Raw genomic sequence first — 18,126 nt, 5'->3', positions numbered from 1 at the left:
TGGATCCTTAGAAGAGCTGTGGTTTGGAAGGCTCTCTCCTGGGTGAGGAGAACACCTCGAATAAAGGCAGAGAAACCCTCTCTTGATATAGAGTCAAAGCCAGTGTGCCCATAGAGTGTATACAAGTACTCCACACTCAACAAGCAAACCTACAGATGTTTTCCCTTCCCCTTTTAGCATAACAAAGGTTAGTTTGGAGGAGATCACCCCATTTAAAGGCTCGTGTATCAGAAAGTCTCCTATGCTTGACTCTCCAGCATTGCTTCTTGGGTCTGGTATGTTGTGTTTCCGCTTCTTGGGTCTGGTAAGTTGTGCCTGATTGTCCAGCCTGTAGGTGACACCAAATCTTGTCCAACAGCTTCTAGTCCTAGTGTGTCAATGGAAGCAACAGAAGTGTTAGGGGATGTTGAGGCTGTAGAGGATTCTAAGGAGGAAGGGGAGAGAATTTGAGAGCTAATAATGTAGATTTTTGAGCAGTTGGTACAGGTAGAACTACAATCCAAGGTCGAACTGGAGGAGCAAGGTATTACTCCAAAGCTGATATCCTTGGAAAAGGAAAAGGAAGGTAGTAAGAGTGGGCGGGAGCTAAAAAGGCAAAAGGAAAGAATAGAAAAAAGCATAAGAAGAAAGTAGTAGAAGTGGAGAAAGAAAAGCTCCAAGCAAAGAGGAGTTAGAGACACGAAAGAGAAGAACAAAGAAGATGAGTGAGGTGGAGAGGCTTAGGTGTAGAGTTGACTATGAAAAGGAGGTACAAGGAGAAAGGAAAGAAGAATGGGTTAATATAAGGTAATCTCAGGGTTTTGACATATATTATTTCCTATGAAGATAATCAGTTGGAATTAAGGGGTCTGGGAAATCCAAGGAAAAGAAGGGTGATTAGGGAAGTTTTAGGAAAGAGAAACCAGATATTGTGTTGAGTCAAGAAACAAAGCTGGTAGAGGTGGATAGAAGATGGGTGAGGAGTACGTGGTCAGCTAGAGGTTGAAGTTGGGCTTTTGCACAATCATGGGGAGCTTTGGGGGGCATTATAACAATTTGGAAGAATGAGGAGATGGAATGTACTGAAGAACTGATTGATAACTTTACAGTAACGGTTAAGTTAAGGAGGAAGGTGGATGGGTTAGAATGGGCTTTAACTAATGTCTATGGCCTAATTCATATGGGGAAAGGGAAAAGTTTTGGAAGGAACTAGCAGCCATAAGGGGTCTATGGAGTGCTCCTTGGTGTTTGAGGGGTGATTTTAACGTCATTAGGTTTGTGAATGAAACAACCAATCATAGCCATAGGGTCACTTCCAGCATGAGGAAATTCAACCTACTTGTGGATTCCTTTGAATTGAGAGAGCTGGCCATGCTGCAAGCAAATTTTACTTGGTCAACTTCTAAGAAGAAACCCTATGCTGTAAACTAGATAAATTCTTATTCTCTTAAGATTGGGAGAATGCTTGGAGGGAATTGGTGGTAAGGGCTCTTCCTAGACCAACTTCAAACCATTATCCAATTAAGCTCTCACAAGAAGAAATAGGAGGACCTTGTCCTTTTTGGTTTGAGAAATGTGGTTGTATCATCCTGATTTTATAAAGAAAGTACAATTTTGGTGGGAAGAAGATTAGGTGGAGTTTAGGTGGAAAGGGTATAGGTTCTATAAAAAGCTACAAGCTCTGAAAGCTAGGAGCAAAGAGTGGAACAAAGAGGAGCTTGGAAGAGTGGAAGAAAGAAAGGAATGGATTGCTAAAGGATTCAAGAAATTGATATAAGGGAATCAAAGAGATGATTGAGGGTAGGATAAAGGAAATTGTAGAGGAGATGGGCCGAATGGCCCATAGACTGTCACTTCATGTTATGTTATGTTTCTCTCTGTTATGGGCCTTATTCTGGGCCCATACTCTGTAGTGTTCTATTTTTTTGTATTTTTCTGCCCACTCAAGGCCGCCTCTCTGTAATTTATCAAAGATTAACTTAATAAAAGAGTATTAGAGTGTTAGAGGGAGGTTAAGTTCGAACTCCTCATCCTCTAACTCTCATTGCCGCAGTTCTCTCTCTCTCTCTTCTTCTCTAATCTTCTCTAATCTTCTCTTGTTAGTTTTTCTAGTTTTCTAGCACAGTCCCATACTTGTAGGACTGTTTTTCAACTTGGTATAAGAGCGGGTCGTTACTTGGCGTGTCCCTCATGTGGTTCTAGTTCAGCCAACTGCATGAGGAGGTTCTAGGGCTGAATGTTTACAATCATTCGCTTGGTTCTTGGAGGTCATTGGAGGGTGCCCAAGTTTCTATACACTTGGAGAAGGGTTCGGTGACCAGGAGGAATCAAAGAGCAAGTTTTTTTTCAGCCTGATTTGAAATCAGAGAAAAGGGATTTCGAAGCTAGCTCAGAGAGCAAAGAGTTCGGCCTGGTTTGAAGTTCAAACTAGAGATACTATAAGTTGTTTTCTCAGTTCTTTGTTGAGTTATTTTTGTTATTTGGGAGGACTGTTAAAGCATTCAAAACACACCTCCATTCGGCCCACTGTTGCTGGACTGATTTTTGGGTTATTCTGGAAGTGTTGTTCGGCTGTTATTGGGCTTCCAAATTGCTGAAAAACTGATTTAAATTAAGTGGTACAAGCCTCTACTTTAGTTCAGCTGCTTCTTGGACCTAGACAAAGTGTTTTTGAAGTGATTTCTGCTTGTTAACAGTGAAGTGTTGACTGTTGCATACATAGTGTTTGTAAAAGGTCCTCTTAGGTACTGTGGACTGTTTTCTTTGTTCTCCTTGGGAAATTATTGTTGGGAACCAAGAATACGCATTGTTTGGAGGCATGTTGATTGTTCCTTGAAGGCTGAACCAGGGCTTCTTCTCTTTGAAAGTGCTTCCACCGAACTTGGTTCTCACGACTGTCAGTTCTGAACTGAGTTTGTGTGTTGCTGTGTTTGCTATTATTTCAACTCAATCTGAGTTCTTTGAAGTCAGATCACTTTTAAAGGCTTGCCGAAACCCTAATTGAAGCTGTTACATATTGGACTACTCAGAAATTGAGAACAAGAGCATTGCTGAATATGGACATAATTCGGGAACTACAACTGATTCCTTGTTGGCTGTAACTACAGTTAAATTGGATGGAACCAATTATTTGGTCTGGTCACAATCCGTAAAAATTCATATTTGCAGTAAAGGAAAGTGGGGGTTTATCTCTGGGAGCAAGAAAGCTCCCCCAGTGGAGGATCCCTTCTATGAGAAATGGCTGCAGGAGAATTACACAGTGATTGGGTGGCTTGTGAACTCAATGCAGCCACAGATTAGCCAACATTACCTGTGGATGAACTCAACTAAAGAAATCTGGGATAGTGTTGCAGAAACTTACTCCCAGAAGTTGAATGTTGCCAGAGCCTACAAACTGAGAAGTGATGTGAAGAATCTAAGGCAGGGGGAGAAGTCACTTGCAGCATACTTCTCAACCCTGAAATCTCTATGGCAAGAGATTGATTTGATAGAGGCTGTGACATGGGATACCCGAAGGATGCTGAAACATACAGGAAATTGGTTGAAAGGAATAGGGTCTTTGAGTTCTTGACAGGGCTGAACTCTGAATATGACATTACAAAGCAAAACATCTTGTCCAAGGAAGATGTTTCATTGTCACAAGCATATACTTTGGTCAGTAGTGAAGAAAGTAGGAGGCAAGTGCAGGTTCAAGGAGTCGGTATCAATGATCATTTTGCAAATATGGGAATTAAACCCAAAGGGGTTACAGGAGCTCACAGTGGCACATGAAGGAAGGAGGTGGTGTGTGAATATTGTAAGAAGCCGAAACACACAAAGGACAAGTGCTGGAAATTGCATCCCAATCTTGTACCTATCAGATTTCAGAAGAAGAATGATAGTAGAAAGACAGGAAGTGCACATGCAGCCACAAGCATAGATACAGAGGTTGAGTCTACCAGTGCACAATTGGCTGCCATGAAAGCTGAATATGAGAAGTTTGGAAAGATGATCAGCCAGCTTGAAGGGGTAACTTCATCATCCATCCCTTCTGGAAGTCCAGCCACCATTGCATTTGCTCACTCAGGTATAAGGGCTTCCTCTAACCATGCATCCACCTCAGGTAATCACAAAACCCCTTCGATCATAGACTCAGGTGCTTCTGATCACATGACCAACCTTTCCACTTTGTTTGTTTCATATGATTTACTTCCTGGTCGTGACAAAATCACCTTAGCTGATGGTTCTCTTGCCCCTATTTCCGACAAGGAAACTGTCAAGGCTACAGACTCCTTACTCTTATCTTCCACTCTTCATGTGCCTAAATTAAATACCAATTTATTATCTGTAAGTAGCCTGACAAAGTCATTGAATTGTTGTGTGAGCTTTTTCCCTTCTCACTGTGTGTTTCAGGACCTGAAGTCTCAGAAGGTGATTGGGAGTGGCCATGAAGCGAATGAAACTTACTTGCTCGACACCCCTGGCCAATGCTTTGATCATCCCAAGAATGTTGCCTTTGGTTCTACTTTTTTAGAGTCTGTTAGTCAAATTATGTTGAGTCATTGTCGGTTGGGTCATTTACCTTTTTCTGCTTTAAGCCATTTGTTTCCAAAACTGTTTAAGGGAGTCAGTGTGTCCAGTCTCAATTGTGAGTCCTGTCAGTTGTCAAAGCATTGTAGAAAAAATTACCCTATGAGCAATAAAAGATCCTCTTTTCTTTTTCATATTGTGCACTCTGATGTGTGAGGGCCTTACCACTTATCCTCTATGGAGGGTTACATATATTTTATCTTGTTTCTTGATGACTTTTCTAGATTCACTTGGATATACTTAATGAAATCCCGGGATGAAGTCCCAAGACTTGTGAGGCAATTTCATGAGCTTGTTTTAACTCAATTTGATACCAGAATTAAGGTTTTCAGATCCGACAATGCAAAAGAGTATTTTGAGAAGAGTTTATCTTTGTATCTCTTTGACATGGGGGTTATTCATCAAAGCTCTTGTGTTAGAACCCCTGAACAAAATGGAGTTGCTGAGAGAAAAAAGTAGACATATTGTTGAAGTTGCAATGAGCCTTTTGTTTGCCTCACATGTTCCCACAAGATTTTGGGGTGATGCTGTACTTACTGCTACCTATCTCATAAACCGTATGCCATCCAGGGTTTTAGGGTTTAGATCCCCCTTCAGTCTTCTTCTTCTAGACAAGGATCTCTTCCCAATTCCTCTTCGTGTGTTTGGCTGTACCTGCTATGTTCACATTCCAAGTGTGTAGAGACATAAGTTTGAACCGAAAGCCCACAAATGCATCTTCCTTGGTTACTCCCCCACACAAAAGGGTTATTGTTGTTTTGATCCAAAGACTAGCACCCGACATGTCTCTATGGATGTTACCTTTGATGAACTTTCTCCTTTTTATGGTTTCTCTCAGGAAGGACATTGTCCACAGGGGGAGAGTCTGTCACAAGTTTTTGCCCTTCCTCTTCCTGTCCCAGTTGAATCTCTTGACAAACCTGTACCCTCACCAAATGAATCAAAGGAGGATCAATCACTTCATACCTCTTGTCCTAGTGCCCCTATTTCTTTACCTCCTCGTCCTATCCATAATCCCAAAGTGTATCAAAGGCAGAGATCCATGAATGAGCAAGTAGTTTCCCTTACAACAGATGAGGCTCATACATTCCCAATCACATATGAGATAATAGGTACTGCTTTAGCTCCTTTGGAATCATCCTTCCCAGACCTTGATGTCTCATTGCTGTTAGGAAAGGGAAGCGGAAGTGTACTGCACACTACATTTCCAAACACCTTTCTTATGACCTGCTTTCTCCTTCATACTTTGCCTATCTCTCTTCTGTTGCTTCTAACCCCATTCCTAGGTCCGTCTCAGAAGCCCTTGGGATTCCAGAATGGAGAGATGCCATGGAGATCGAGTTGGGTACAAGTGGGTTTTTACCATTAAATACAAGGCTGATGGAACTATTGAGAGGTACAATGCCTGACTTGTTGCAAAAGGCTACACATAGACATATGGGATTGACTACCTGGAGACTTTTGCCCCTGTTGCCAAGATGACATCTGTGAGGGTTCTTTTATCTCTGGCAGCTCACTTTGATTGGCCTCTCTATCAGTTAGATGTAAAGAATGCATTTTTGAATGGTGACTTACATGGGGAGGTCTACATGTGTCTTCCTCCAGGGATGTATGGGAAAGATATGCAAGGAAAGGTATGTAAATTGAAGAAATCACTTTATCGTCTCAAACAATCTCCTAGAGCCTGGTTTGAGAGATTTAGAGCTGCACTTGTTAAATTCGGCTATGTTCAGACACAGTCAGATCATACTCTGTTTGTGAAGAAAAGTAGATCTCTAGCAGTGTATCTCATTGTGTATGTTGATGACATTATAGTGACTGGTGATGATGCGTCAGGCACTCTGGCCCTTAAGTCTTTCCTCCGTACAGAATTTGAGATTAAGGATCTGGGGGAGTTGAGATACTTCCTTGGCATAGAAGTTTCCAGATCCAAGGATGGGATTCTTATTTCCCAAAGGAAATATGTTCTTGATTTGTTGTCTGAAAGTGGAAAATTGGGTCCAAGACCAGCTGCAACTCCCATTGATAGGAGTCACAAACTTTCAACTTCGGATGGAACTTTGTTGGAAGACAAATGGGTCTTTCAGAGACTTCTTGGGAAGCTTCTGTACCTGTGCATGACTAAGCCAAATATTGCGTATGCTGTTAGTTGCATTAGCCAGTTGCACAATTGGCTGCCATGAAAGGCTCTCCAGGGAAAGGAATTCTATTTACCAAGCATGGTCATCTGAAACTTGAAGCCTATATTGATGCTGATTGGGTTCGAAATATTGATGATAGAAGATCTACTTCAGGGTATTGCAGTCTGGTGGCTGGTAATGTTGTCTCTTGGAGGAGTAAGAAATAGTCTGTTGTGGCCCGATCCTCCACAGAAACAGAGTATAGAGCCATGGCACATGGAGTCTCGGAATTGTTGTGGCTAAGGTCCTTAATGGAAGAACTTGGGATTGATCATGACAAACCCATGATGTTGTACTGTGATAATCAGGCTGCCATCAACATTGCTCACAACCCAGTACAACATTATCGAACCAAACATATTGAAGTTGATCGGCACTTTATTCGAGAAAGAGTCTCCTCCGGAGAAGTGTGTCTTCCATTCATTACTTCTAAAGGACAATTGGAAGACTTTCTCACCAAGGGCATTTCCAAGGCAAGGCTTCATCATGACACTAGCAAGCTGGGCATGATTAACATCTATACTCAGCTTGAGGGGGAGTGTATAGGAGATGGGCCAAATGGCCCATAGATTGTCACTTCATGTTATGTTATGTTTCTCTCTGTTATGGGCCTTATTCTGGGCCCATATTCTGTAGTGTTCTATTTTTTTGTATTTTTCTGCCCACTCAAGGGCCTCTTTGTAATTTATCAAAGATTAACTTAATAAAAGAGTACTAGAGTGTTAGAGGGAGGTTAAGTTCGAACTCCTCATCCTCTAACTCTCCATGCCACAGTTCTCTCTCTCTCTCTCTTCTTCTCTAATCTTCTCTTGTTAGTTTTTCTAGTTTTCTAGCACAGTCCCATACTTATAGGACTGTTTTTCAACTGAAATAAAGGTGGAAATTGAAACAAGAGTTAGAGGAAATCATTTGAATAGATGAGATAAGTTGGAGACAAAAGTCTAGATGTAAATGGCTAAAGAAGGGAGATGGGAATACCAAATTCTTTCATACCTTGGTAAATGGAAGAAAGAGGAAGAACATTGTGGAGAGGCTGGAATGGAATGGAGAAGTGCTTACAAGGGAGGAAGAGATAGCAAAAGCCTTTGTGGATCACTTTAAAACCATTTATGATGATCCATGCAGATTGAGAGAGGACATTTCTGATTTTGAGTGGCAAACTGGGAGTAGAGAACTAATGGATGAATTAGAAAGAAATTTTGAGGTTCAAGAAACAAAAAATGCTGTGTTTTCAATGGAAAGATCTAAAACCCCAAGTCCAAATGTCTTCATGATAGCCTTTTACCGAGATTTGCTGGGAAATCATAGATGGTAACTTGTTGGAGGTGTTCCTAGAATTCTTTGAGAGGTAAGATGAATTCAGGTGCTAGTGCTACATATATAGCTTTGATTCCCAAAAAGGTGGATGCAAGTCACCCAAAGGACTTTAGACCCATTAGTCTGATTGGTAGCATGTAAAAGATCATCTCTAATGTGTTAGCCTCGAGAATAAAAAATGTACTTCTTTATCTTCTTACTTGGCTTCCTACTTTTCAGTAAAAGAAGTATGGTGTTCTCTTGTACCTCCAAAAGTGAGGGCCTTTTGTTGGGAAGTAGTTCTCCGAAAAATTAACACTTTGGATGTGCTTCAAAGCAAAAGACCAAACTGGTGCTTATCACCGCATGTTTGTAGCCTTTGCTTGAAGAGTGGTGAGATAGTAAATCATCTACTAATCTCCTGTCCTTTTGTTACTCTTATTTGGGGTTGGCTCTCCTCTCTCTCTAGGTGTAGGTAGAATCCTCCCACAAGCATGGCAGATATTTTTGACTCTAGTTTCTTCTGACAACCAAAGAAAAGAAGGGTGATGTGTAGAACAATGAGGGTAGCAATTATTTGGCAGTGTGGGAAGAGAGAAATAAAAGAATTTTCCAAGGGCAAGAAAAACAACACATGAACTCATAGAAGGAGTCACCATCAAGGCTATACATTGGCTGAAATCATTGGATCTGTTCAAGGACTTCTCTGTAGATGATATGTTTAGTGGTTGGAGCACAGTAGTGAGCTCGTCCTTCTCTTCTGTTACTCTTCAAGAGGATTGGTCCCCTCTACTTTTTGGTGTGAAGTTGAATTTTGACGGCAGCTTTGTAGGTAATCCTGGCCCCTCTGGAATTAGGGGTGTTTTTAGAGATGGGGAAGGAAGAGTCCTAGCCATGCTCTCTGGCCTGAGAGGTTTGGGGGACGCACTTGGAGCAGAAGTTTTGGCACTCCTGTAGGGGGTCAGATTGGCTAAACAATGGGTTTTCAATGATTAGAAGTGGGGGAGATTTGAAACTGGTAGTAGGTTGGATGCAAACAAACAGTTCGAACACTTGGTCTCTTAGACAGCCTGTAAGGGAAATATTGTACCTAACAAGGGAGCTTGAAGCACATTTTAAATGGACTAGGAGGTCAGCTAATGCAATGGCCAATACCTTAGCAAAACAAGGAGATAGTGGGGAAAATCTTTTCTGGACATGTTTGTAATTGTTTTATATTGAGGGGTCACCTTGCCTTTGAAGGTGACAGCTGTACTAGGTTTTTCATTAATTTAATGAAAGTTACCGTTTCCCATAAAAAACATGATGTTTCTCTAACTCCTAACCCTCTGATTAAATATATGAAACACTTACGAGAGCTTCTTTTTGAAGGTGGGAGCTTTTCCTTTCTGATTTTGACTGATAACAAAATTTATTGAAGATCAATAATCAATAACAGTTGGAGAGATAGATTGAGGAGAAGAGGAATCTAGGCCTAAATTTGACCCCCACAATTACAAAGGCCTAGCCATCTAGATATGAACTTGTCCTTGACTGAGCTCTAATCTCAATAACCATAAGAGCCAATGCATCTAACTAGTAACCAAAAATAAATAAATAAATAATTTGGGAATAAAATTGTGTCAACAAAATTAGTTCACTAGAGCCTTTCCTGGCATTTCTTTACTTCTATGCATGCTTCCATTTCCAATGTTGGACTTTTGAAAGTAGTCTCCTGTACTTTTAGCCTGGTATTTATTTCAAAAAGCCAGTATTGTTGATCTTGCACAATTTTGGTTATTTGAACTCTATTGCAGCATAAGTATCACCAATTAAATTGGTGCATTATCCTATATTCCTATGTTATGGATTTAGAACTTTCCTCCATTTTGTCTTATTCGGGTTCTTTCTCTTCTAAGACTTGATAGTAGTTGAAAAATTTTGTTGGTCAATCTATCATGCTTATACTTTTCTTGTTGACCAAGTTTTTGTTACTTATTTCATCTCCATGCACTGTGCTTGATAAGAATACATTATTTGTCATATCAGGAAATGGAAAGAGCTGGATGCCAGATTGTTAATCAGAAGACCCTGGCTGAGACTTTAAAATCCCAAGGTAAATCTTACACTTATTTGATCAATAAATGAACTGACAATAAGCTTGACAAGAACACATTATTTCTCATAACATGGTCGTGTTAAAGAGTCCTCTTAGTGGGATCTGAAAGCATGCCATTACTCTCAAATTTTGTGTATGTTCTTGTATATGTTGAGAAATTAGTTTAGATTCTTTTATGGTTCATATTTTTATTTATTATTGCTATTATTGTTCTCTTATAGTTTTTGTAAAATTGCTGTTTTTAATTCTTGACATGGGCGGCCAGTGGTACTATGGTCATTGCGCTTGTTTTAACTTTTAGTATAAATATAAGAGGATTGTCAACACAACGTTTTGTACATTCTTCCCATTCTCTCTTCCATTATAATTTCAGTTTCTATTGTTAGGTTTTTTGCACTAATTGCATATCAATTCTTGTATTCATCTGTGAATTTAGATGGCTGTTTACAGTGAAATATAATGCTAATGGAACAAAAGGAAGGTACTAGGCTCAATTGGAAGTAAAAAGGTTATACACAAACTTATGGTGTTGATTAACTTTTGCTCTAACAGCTAAGATGTACTCTATAAGAGTTTTATTGTCACTTGCTTCCATCTATTTTCATGGCCTTTATATTAAATGAATGTTAAAATGATAGGCAGCCTACTTCTAGCTATTGTGCATTAGTTAGTAGTACTCTATAAGTGTTTTTGCTTGTTCCAATGCAGAGGTAAAATATTAGACTGACCCATGGTGTATTTGAAGCCCGGTGGTTAAAGTCACACTTAATTGTCGATGCTATATTGCTATAACTAGGCTTTCATTAACATTGCACATAATCCTATACTACATGATTGAACTAAGCATATTGTGGTTGATCGACACTCTATTAGAGAGAGAGAGAGAGAGAGAGTAGTAGTATATAGAGAAGTTTGCCTACCGGTTTTTATTTATGCATCCGTCTGATATTTTCACTAATACTGTATTGGGTTTTGTTAGAGTCGACAGTACAAGGGTATTTTGGTCATTTGTCTAACTAGTTGAGAGTGAATAGTCTGTTTTGTTTAAGTTGTGTCCCATACTTAATGAGGGACAATACAGTCTTTTGTAATTCAGCATATATACAATATAAATACAAGTGGGTCAACTAGGGGAGAGTGACTTTTCTTCTCTAGACCGAACCCTTTCTTCTACCTAGAACTAATCTAGGGCTAATCGATTTATTCACAGATTTGAAAGAATGGTAGGAAAATCTGTACAAACCTTGTTTAGGTTCCCTATCTTTCCCGCCTTTTCTTTCAAACCAAACACAGCCTGAAGGAATGGTAAAATCTAAGCCAAAACCAATTTAAGTATGTTGGGATGTTTGGTGGGGGAATTTTTATTCACTTATTTGGGGGCTTCCAATAGGTGCAAAAGCTTCATTTTCGTCTACTTGGCAGCCCGTTTTGGACAGAGTTGATCAAAGGTTGGCAGGGTGGAAAGGGAAATATCTCTCTTGGTGGAAGAATCACATGAATAAAGTATCTTGCCTAACCTACCAGTGTATTATTTGTCTGCTGAAAGTTCCAGCATCGGTTGCAAACCCAATTGAGTAGATGCACAGGGATTTTCTTTTGGGCATTAAAGGGTTTGAAAAGAAGTATTGCTTAGTAAAATGTGATTGGGTGTGTATATATAAAAAAGATAGCGGTTTAGGGATAAGAAAAGTGAGATTATTCAACAAGGCACTCTTGGGTAAATGGCTATGGAGATTTGGGGTAGAAAGGAATGCTCTTTGGAGAAAGGTAGTGGCATGTAAATAAGGGGTGAAGTCATCATACGGAGATATATGTTTGGAAAGCAATTGAGTTTTCAGTCAGCCTTCTTAAACTTTGTATCCTTTAAGGTTGGAGATGGTAGAACTATAGTTTTGGGGAGATGATTGGGTGGGAGTTAGTAGGTTCTGTGATTTGTACCCTTGACCTTATGAAGATGCAATAGGTGGAAGGAATCCATGAGTGATGCCTACTCTGTCAAACATTTTTATAGTGGTCTTTCACGGAATCTGGTGGAGGTTGGAGGTGAAAGGAGTTTGGGGAAAGCCCATCTTTCCTAGAGTGGAGGCATTTGCATGGTTAGGGGCACTGGATAGCATTCTTACGCAAGATCACATAAAAAATAGAGGAATTTGGCTGGCGGGGAGATGCTGCTTATGTCGGGCTGCTGAAAAGAATGTGTGTGCTTGTGCTTTGGATGTTGCTATTCAAAGTACATATCAGGCTTCTTTTTGGTCTCTTTAACATTGACATTTGGGAGCCAAGATCCCAAGTAATCTTTGCTTGTTGGCTTACATTAAGAGGGAATATGAAGGTGAGGATAGCTTGGAACTGTGTTCCTTTTTCTATTTGTTGGGAGATTTGAAAGGAGAAAAGTAGAAGTATCTTTGAAGAAAAATCTCAAAGAAGGGGCCAAATTGCTGTTATTTGTGGAAAAAAATATTTTAATTTTACCAGAACTTGAGGGAGTCTTAAAGGAAGCACTTGGAAATGGTTTTTGGTCTCAAAGAGGGGACCAATCTTTGTACTTTTGAGCTATTTTTTTATTTTTCTCTTTTGTATGCTTGTATTGTTGGTGATCCCTCATCACCCTAAGATGTACTTTTATTTCAATAAAAATTTCTTTTTATTTATTAAAAAATGATGGAAACTTAGATATAACACCTCATACACAATCTTTAATGGAAAAAGGCCATTGCCAAATGCTGGTCCTAGCTCTGTCTTGGGAGGGGTGCATGGATCCAGGCTTAATCATTAGCCTTTTTTTTGCATAAAGTTGCCACTCTTAGACTTAGAACCCATGTTCAGAAGCTACTCATTTTTGGTCGTGTAGCTATTTTTTCTTGGTGTTCTCCTTTGGGAAACCTTTGGGTTGTGTTTGGTTTGAAGGAAAAAGTAGGAAAAGGAAGGGAAAGGTGGGGAAACCTTTACAAACCTTGTATAGGTTTCCCCACCTTTCCCTTCCTTTCCCTACCTTTTCCTTCAAGCAAAACATTAGTCTTGGTGTCTGTTTTTGTTTTGGATTAGATAATTGTACTTTTCTTTGTTTTCTTTAATAATATTATCTCTTTGATATAGCTATCTATAAAATATAATAATTTATTTGCTAATTTGACACTCCAGTTTGTTGATGCTAAATTGCTAATGCATGGGCTATACTTATCACTACTGATCTAAGTATTCAACCTAGTGGCATTATTCATATGTGTTTTTCATATGCCTAGAAAGGTCGTCTATATGCTTTTCTATTTCTAATTAAGCTTTTACTTATTATATATGTTTATGTATAGTCATGTTCCAGTGTTGGGAATTTTAGAAGTCCATGTGCCAGACACCTCTTGACACCTGGACACTTGGAATTTGTTCCTCTTACCTAGGTAACACTACCTATATGTGTTTTGTCTCTTGTCCTCTTGGTCCTGTGATTGTTGATTATAGGATGTTGAAAAATGTATAATTATTTATGCCAGTATATCTTCATAGTCTCAATTGTCTCTATAAGCATGTTTTTTTCCTTCTCCAGGCAACAGGGCAATGCAGTCAAATTCATACTCTGAAGCAATTGAGCTCTACACTTGTGCTATTGCTCTTTCTGAGAATGCTGTATACTACTGTAACAGGTAAAAGTTGACTACTGGCTAGATTTAAAATTTGATAGAAATAAAAGCTTGCTTTGCATAATGAATTGTTGGTTTTGGATTATAGAATAGAATGATTTTGGGTCTTAAATCTAGTGATATTGGGTGTTCAAATGTGGAAAATTTTTTGTCTACTTTTTCAGGTTTAATAAATTCAACAATATATTTTTCATATTTGGAGGAAAAGAAAACCAATAAAGTATCTGACATTTCAGATTAGAAAGATACTTTTTGAATGCTTTGAAGTGGTTTCTCTTGCCCAACAAGGTTACTTGGTGTTATAGGAATGGGATCAAGAAGATTTTTTTTTTGTTTTGGAAAAAGGTATAGTAATTTATTCATAGAGAATGATGATTACTACAACAAGGCCAGGCCACTGGATCTGTTTAAATTGTTGCCCATATGTGTTTTGATGATAACAAACTCATTGAGAGTACTAATGGTTTGAAAAGTGTGTACCTGTGGAGAAACTATCCTCATTTGAGCTTAACAAAGATGAAGAAACTATTTACATGAGGCAAGGAAGGACAGTTGACAATCCTCATTTGAGCTTAAAAAGATGAACAGAATTTATTTACATGAGACAAGGAAGAGTAGTTGATTCTCATGATGCAGTGAAGACACTTCAAGTCTCTCCAAAGAAGATGATAATTCAAATAATAAAATGAAGTCATCAAGCACCATTTACAAAGGAAGATTTGTTACCAAAGGAAGAAGAAAAAGAAGACATCAAGCTCCAAAGTACTAAAATTTGTTTTCACCTTTTTAGGACTTGATGCATCCGGTGCAAGATATACAACATGGACTTGAATGAAACCATACTTGGTTAACCAATCTAGAGACCAATGGATAAAGTTGGGTCTGGTTCTTGAGCTTTCCTAGACTTTAATTGAGTTAAAAATGTAATAATTCCCAAGCCTTGGAATGAAGTCTCTAAGTGTTCTAAGGTTGGAGCTGTCGAATTAGTAGACTACTAGGAGAAAGTAGTAGATTACTTTGCATGGTAAAATGCTGTTGGTGCATGTAGTCGACGACCCTTGACAACAGAGAGCAAAGTCACTCTATAGTCAACTACCCTTGAACCTATAGTTGACTACTCTTGATAGCAGTGACTTGGGAGCTTATGAGTTGACTACCAGCTCGTATTTTGTCGATCGAAACATGAAGAAAAAATTCTCATGTGATTTCTATTCAACCATTTGAACTGCAATGTTTCTATCCTCCTTAGAAAATGGTTTTAAGCAAGTTGAGAAACATTTCAAGTTCTACCAATAGAGGATTAATGAGCTTCATCGTTCAATTAATGGTAAAAAAATGATTGTATTCCTTAGCCTATGAAGATATGTGAGAAGAGGAAGAAAGGTGTGACAACCATGTGAAAATGGAAGAAGAGGCTGAAAGAAGATTAGGGATGGAAGGAAAAGAAGAAAGATGGAACCTAAAAAAAGAATTGGAAGAAACCTTAAGAAAGGAAGAGATAATGTGGAGGCAAAAGTCAAGATGCAAATGGTTCAAAGAAAGGGATAGAAATTTGAAGTTCTTCTAGGTGCTGGCAAATGGGAGGAGGAAAAATACAATTCATGCTTTGGAGTGGAATGGGATAATGTTAAGGAAGTGGTTATTGCAAAGGCTTTTGTACACCACTTTAAAGCCATCTATAACAAACCGAGAGGAAAAGAGAGCCTACAAGATCTAGAGTGGCAAACAGGGCATAGGCAGTTAATGGAATCCTTGGAGAGAAGATTTGAGGTAAAAGAGGTAAGGGAAGCAAGTCTTTCGATGGACAGATCAAGTGCTCCAGGACCAGATGGTTTTTTGATGGCCTTCTATTAGGATTGTTGGGAGATTTTAAAAGGTGATCTAATGGAGGTCTTTGAGGAATTCTTTGAAAGAGGGAAAATCAATTTGGGAGCAAATGCCACATTTATTTCATTGGTCCCAAAGAAATCGGAGGCTAGTCAACCGAAGGATTATAAACCAATTAACTTGGTCGGGAGCATGTATAAAATCATAATAAAGGTTTTGGCCTCAAGGATAAATCGTAGATCAAATCCTGATTGCAAATGAGTGTGTGGAGTATAACAAAAGGAAAGGAGAAAGGGGTGTTATGTAAACTAGATTTAGAGAAGGCTTATGATTTGGTGGATTGGGAGTTTCTTCTGGGAATCCTAATGTGTAGGGGCTTCAGAGAGAGGTGGTATAGATGGGTAAAAGGGTGTATTTCAACTTGTCACTACTCTATTCTGGTAAGTGGGGTGGCTATAGATTTTTTTTTTCTCCGGATAAAAAAGGCTTAAGGAAAGGAAACCCTTTATCCCTCTTTCTTTTTACATTGGTTGCTGATGTATTGAGTGTTATGATTGCTAAGGCCGATGCTAGGAACTTGCTAAAAGTGTGGAAAGTGGGGAGGGAGGGTGTGATGATTACTCACTTGCAGTTTGTGGATGATGTAATTCTCTTTCGTGAGGGGGAATGGAAGGAAATGGAGTAGCTTAAAGCTTTAGTTAACCGGTTTGAATTGGAGTAAGAGTTGTGTGGCAGGATTAAATAGCAGAGAGGAGGACATCACTTTTTTAGCTGAAGTGTTGGGTTGTGAGGTGAGTGCCTGGCCAATGAACTACTTGAGCTTACCGCTTGGGAGGAATCCTTGTTTGGAGAGCTTTTGTAACCCGGTTATAGAAAGATTTGAGAAGAAGCTAGCAGGTTGGAAAAGGAATTACATCTCTCTTGGGGGAAGAATCACATTAATTAAGTCCACTTCAGAAAATTTACTGGTATACTTATTCTCAACCTTTAGTATTTCCAGTGGGTGTGGCCAGGAAGTTGGAGAAAATTTTGAGGGATTTCTTATGGAAACCAGGTGATACTAAGAAGGATCACTTGGTAAAATGGGAGGTGGTGGCCAGAACTAAGGAACAGGGGGATTTGGGAATTGGCAATATCAAGAAGAGGAATGTAGCATTGTTAGGAAAGTGGGTATGGAGATGGCCCCACGAGCAGAATAGATTGTGGCATAAAGTGATAGCAAGTATTCATGGCAGGACATCAAATGGCTGGGAGGCAGGTCTTGACCCTAGGGCTTCATGCTCATCACCTTCGAAGGCCATTTCCAGAGTGACCCCTACTCTCCAACTGTTTCTCAGGTATGATGCTTGCTCCGGAAATAAAGTACTGTTCTGGGAAGATGTTTGGTTAGGGGATAGACCTTTAATGGACAGATTCCCTTCTTTGTACCATCTTTCTCTGAATAAGGGGAAAGTGATGGCATCTGTTAATCGTAATGGAGATTCTTGGGACTTGGGTATGAGGAGAGGCCTTAGGGAAGCTGAAATGGGGGCAGTGGATGAACTTCTTTCTCTTTTGAGTACTGTTTTTCTAGATGCTTCTTGTGAAGATAGTAGAATTTGGTCAGCCTCGTCCTCCCGTCTATATTCGTGTTCCTCTTGTTTCAGTGCCCTCCTCCACTCTTCTTCTGCAGTTGTGTCTTTACTAGCTAAAGAAGTGTGGGGCAGTCCAGTTCCTCCAAAAGTGAGGGCTTTTTGCTGGGAAGTGGCTCTGTCAAAAATTAATACCTGTGATGTATTACAAAATAGAAGGCCAAATCAGTGCCTTTCCCCTCATGTGTGCTCCCTTTGCTTTGCTTGTGGTGAGAATTCTGAACACCTGCTAATTTTCTGAACTTTTGTATCATTTATTTGGGAGTGGTTTTCTTTAGACAACCCAAGAAAAGGGGAAGGATGTTATGGAAAACCACAAGAGCTGCAGTCTTATGGTCAGTTTGGAGGACTTGATTGATTGGATTACTATCAAGATAGTGCATTGGGTAAAAGCAGATGAGTTATTTAAGGAATTCACAGTGGATGATATAATCAGGGGCTAGAATACAGTAGCAAACTCTTCAGGATATATCCCAACAATTCAAGAGAGTTGGGCAGCCTCTACACAACAAAAAATAAAGTCCAATTTTGATGGAAGCTCCCTTGGTAACCCGGGACCCTCAGGTGTAGGGGGAGTCTTTTGAGACGGGGAAGGAAAAATTCTAGCTCTATTTTCAGGGCCTATAGGAGTGGGTGATTCATTAAGAGATGAGGTATTAGTACTGTGTTGTGGATGCATTTATTGGGAAGAAGTACTGCCGCTAGCAGCAGCAGTGATGTGGTGTCCTCATCGGATTATCGAGCTAGTCACAGTTCACCTTATCTTATCTTATCTGTTTTCTTATCTTATTCTTATCTTATCTGTTCCAGTAAGGATTAGTAGAGAGTCTTATCTATCTTAGGGAGTCTTATCTTTCTTGAGTAGGGAGTCTTATCTATCTTATCTGTAAGCAGTATAGTTTAACAGGGAG

At 39.5% G+C, this 18,126-nt stretch overlaps 1 protein-coding gene across 15 annotated transcripts in view; it reads left to right on the top strand.

Moving 5' to 3' along the window:
• TPR8 (Tetratricopeptide repeat (TPR)-like superfamily protein) overlaps positions 1–18,126 on the top strand; it is a 111,624-nt gene that overhangs the window by 51,439 nt on the left and 42,059 nt on the right. For all 15 annotated transcript variants that reach the window (XM_088964809.1, XM_088964810.1, XM_088964807.1 and 12 more), the window contains 2 exons: positions 10,053–10,119; positions 13,664–13,760. In XM_088964809.1, the coding sequence (XP_088820935.1) occupies positions 10,053–10,119; positions 13,664–13,760 (164 nt within the window). The remainder of the gene's footprint in view (positions 1–10,052; positions 10,120–13,663; positions 13,761–18,126) is intronic.

Source organism: Nelumbo lutea, chromosome 1, assembly GCF_056320005.1.
Source record: "Nelumbo lutea isolate HS-2025 chromosome 1, American lotus-T2T, whole genome shotgun sequence".
Lineage (NCBI taxonomy): Eukaryota > Viridiplantae > Streptophyta > Magnoliopsida > Proteales > Nelumbonaceae > Nelumbo > Nelumbo lutea.
This window is presented reverse-complemented; position numbering and strand designations above follow the sequence as displayed.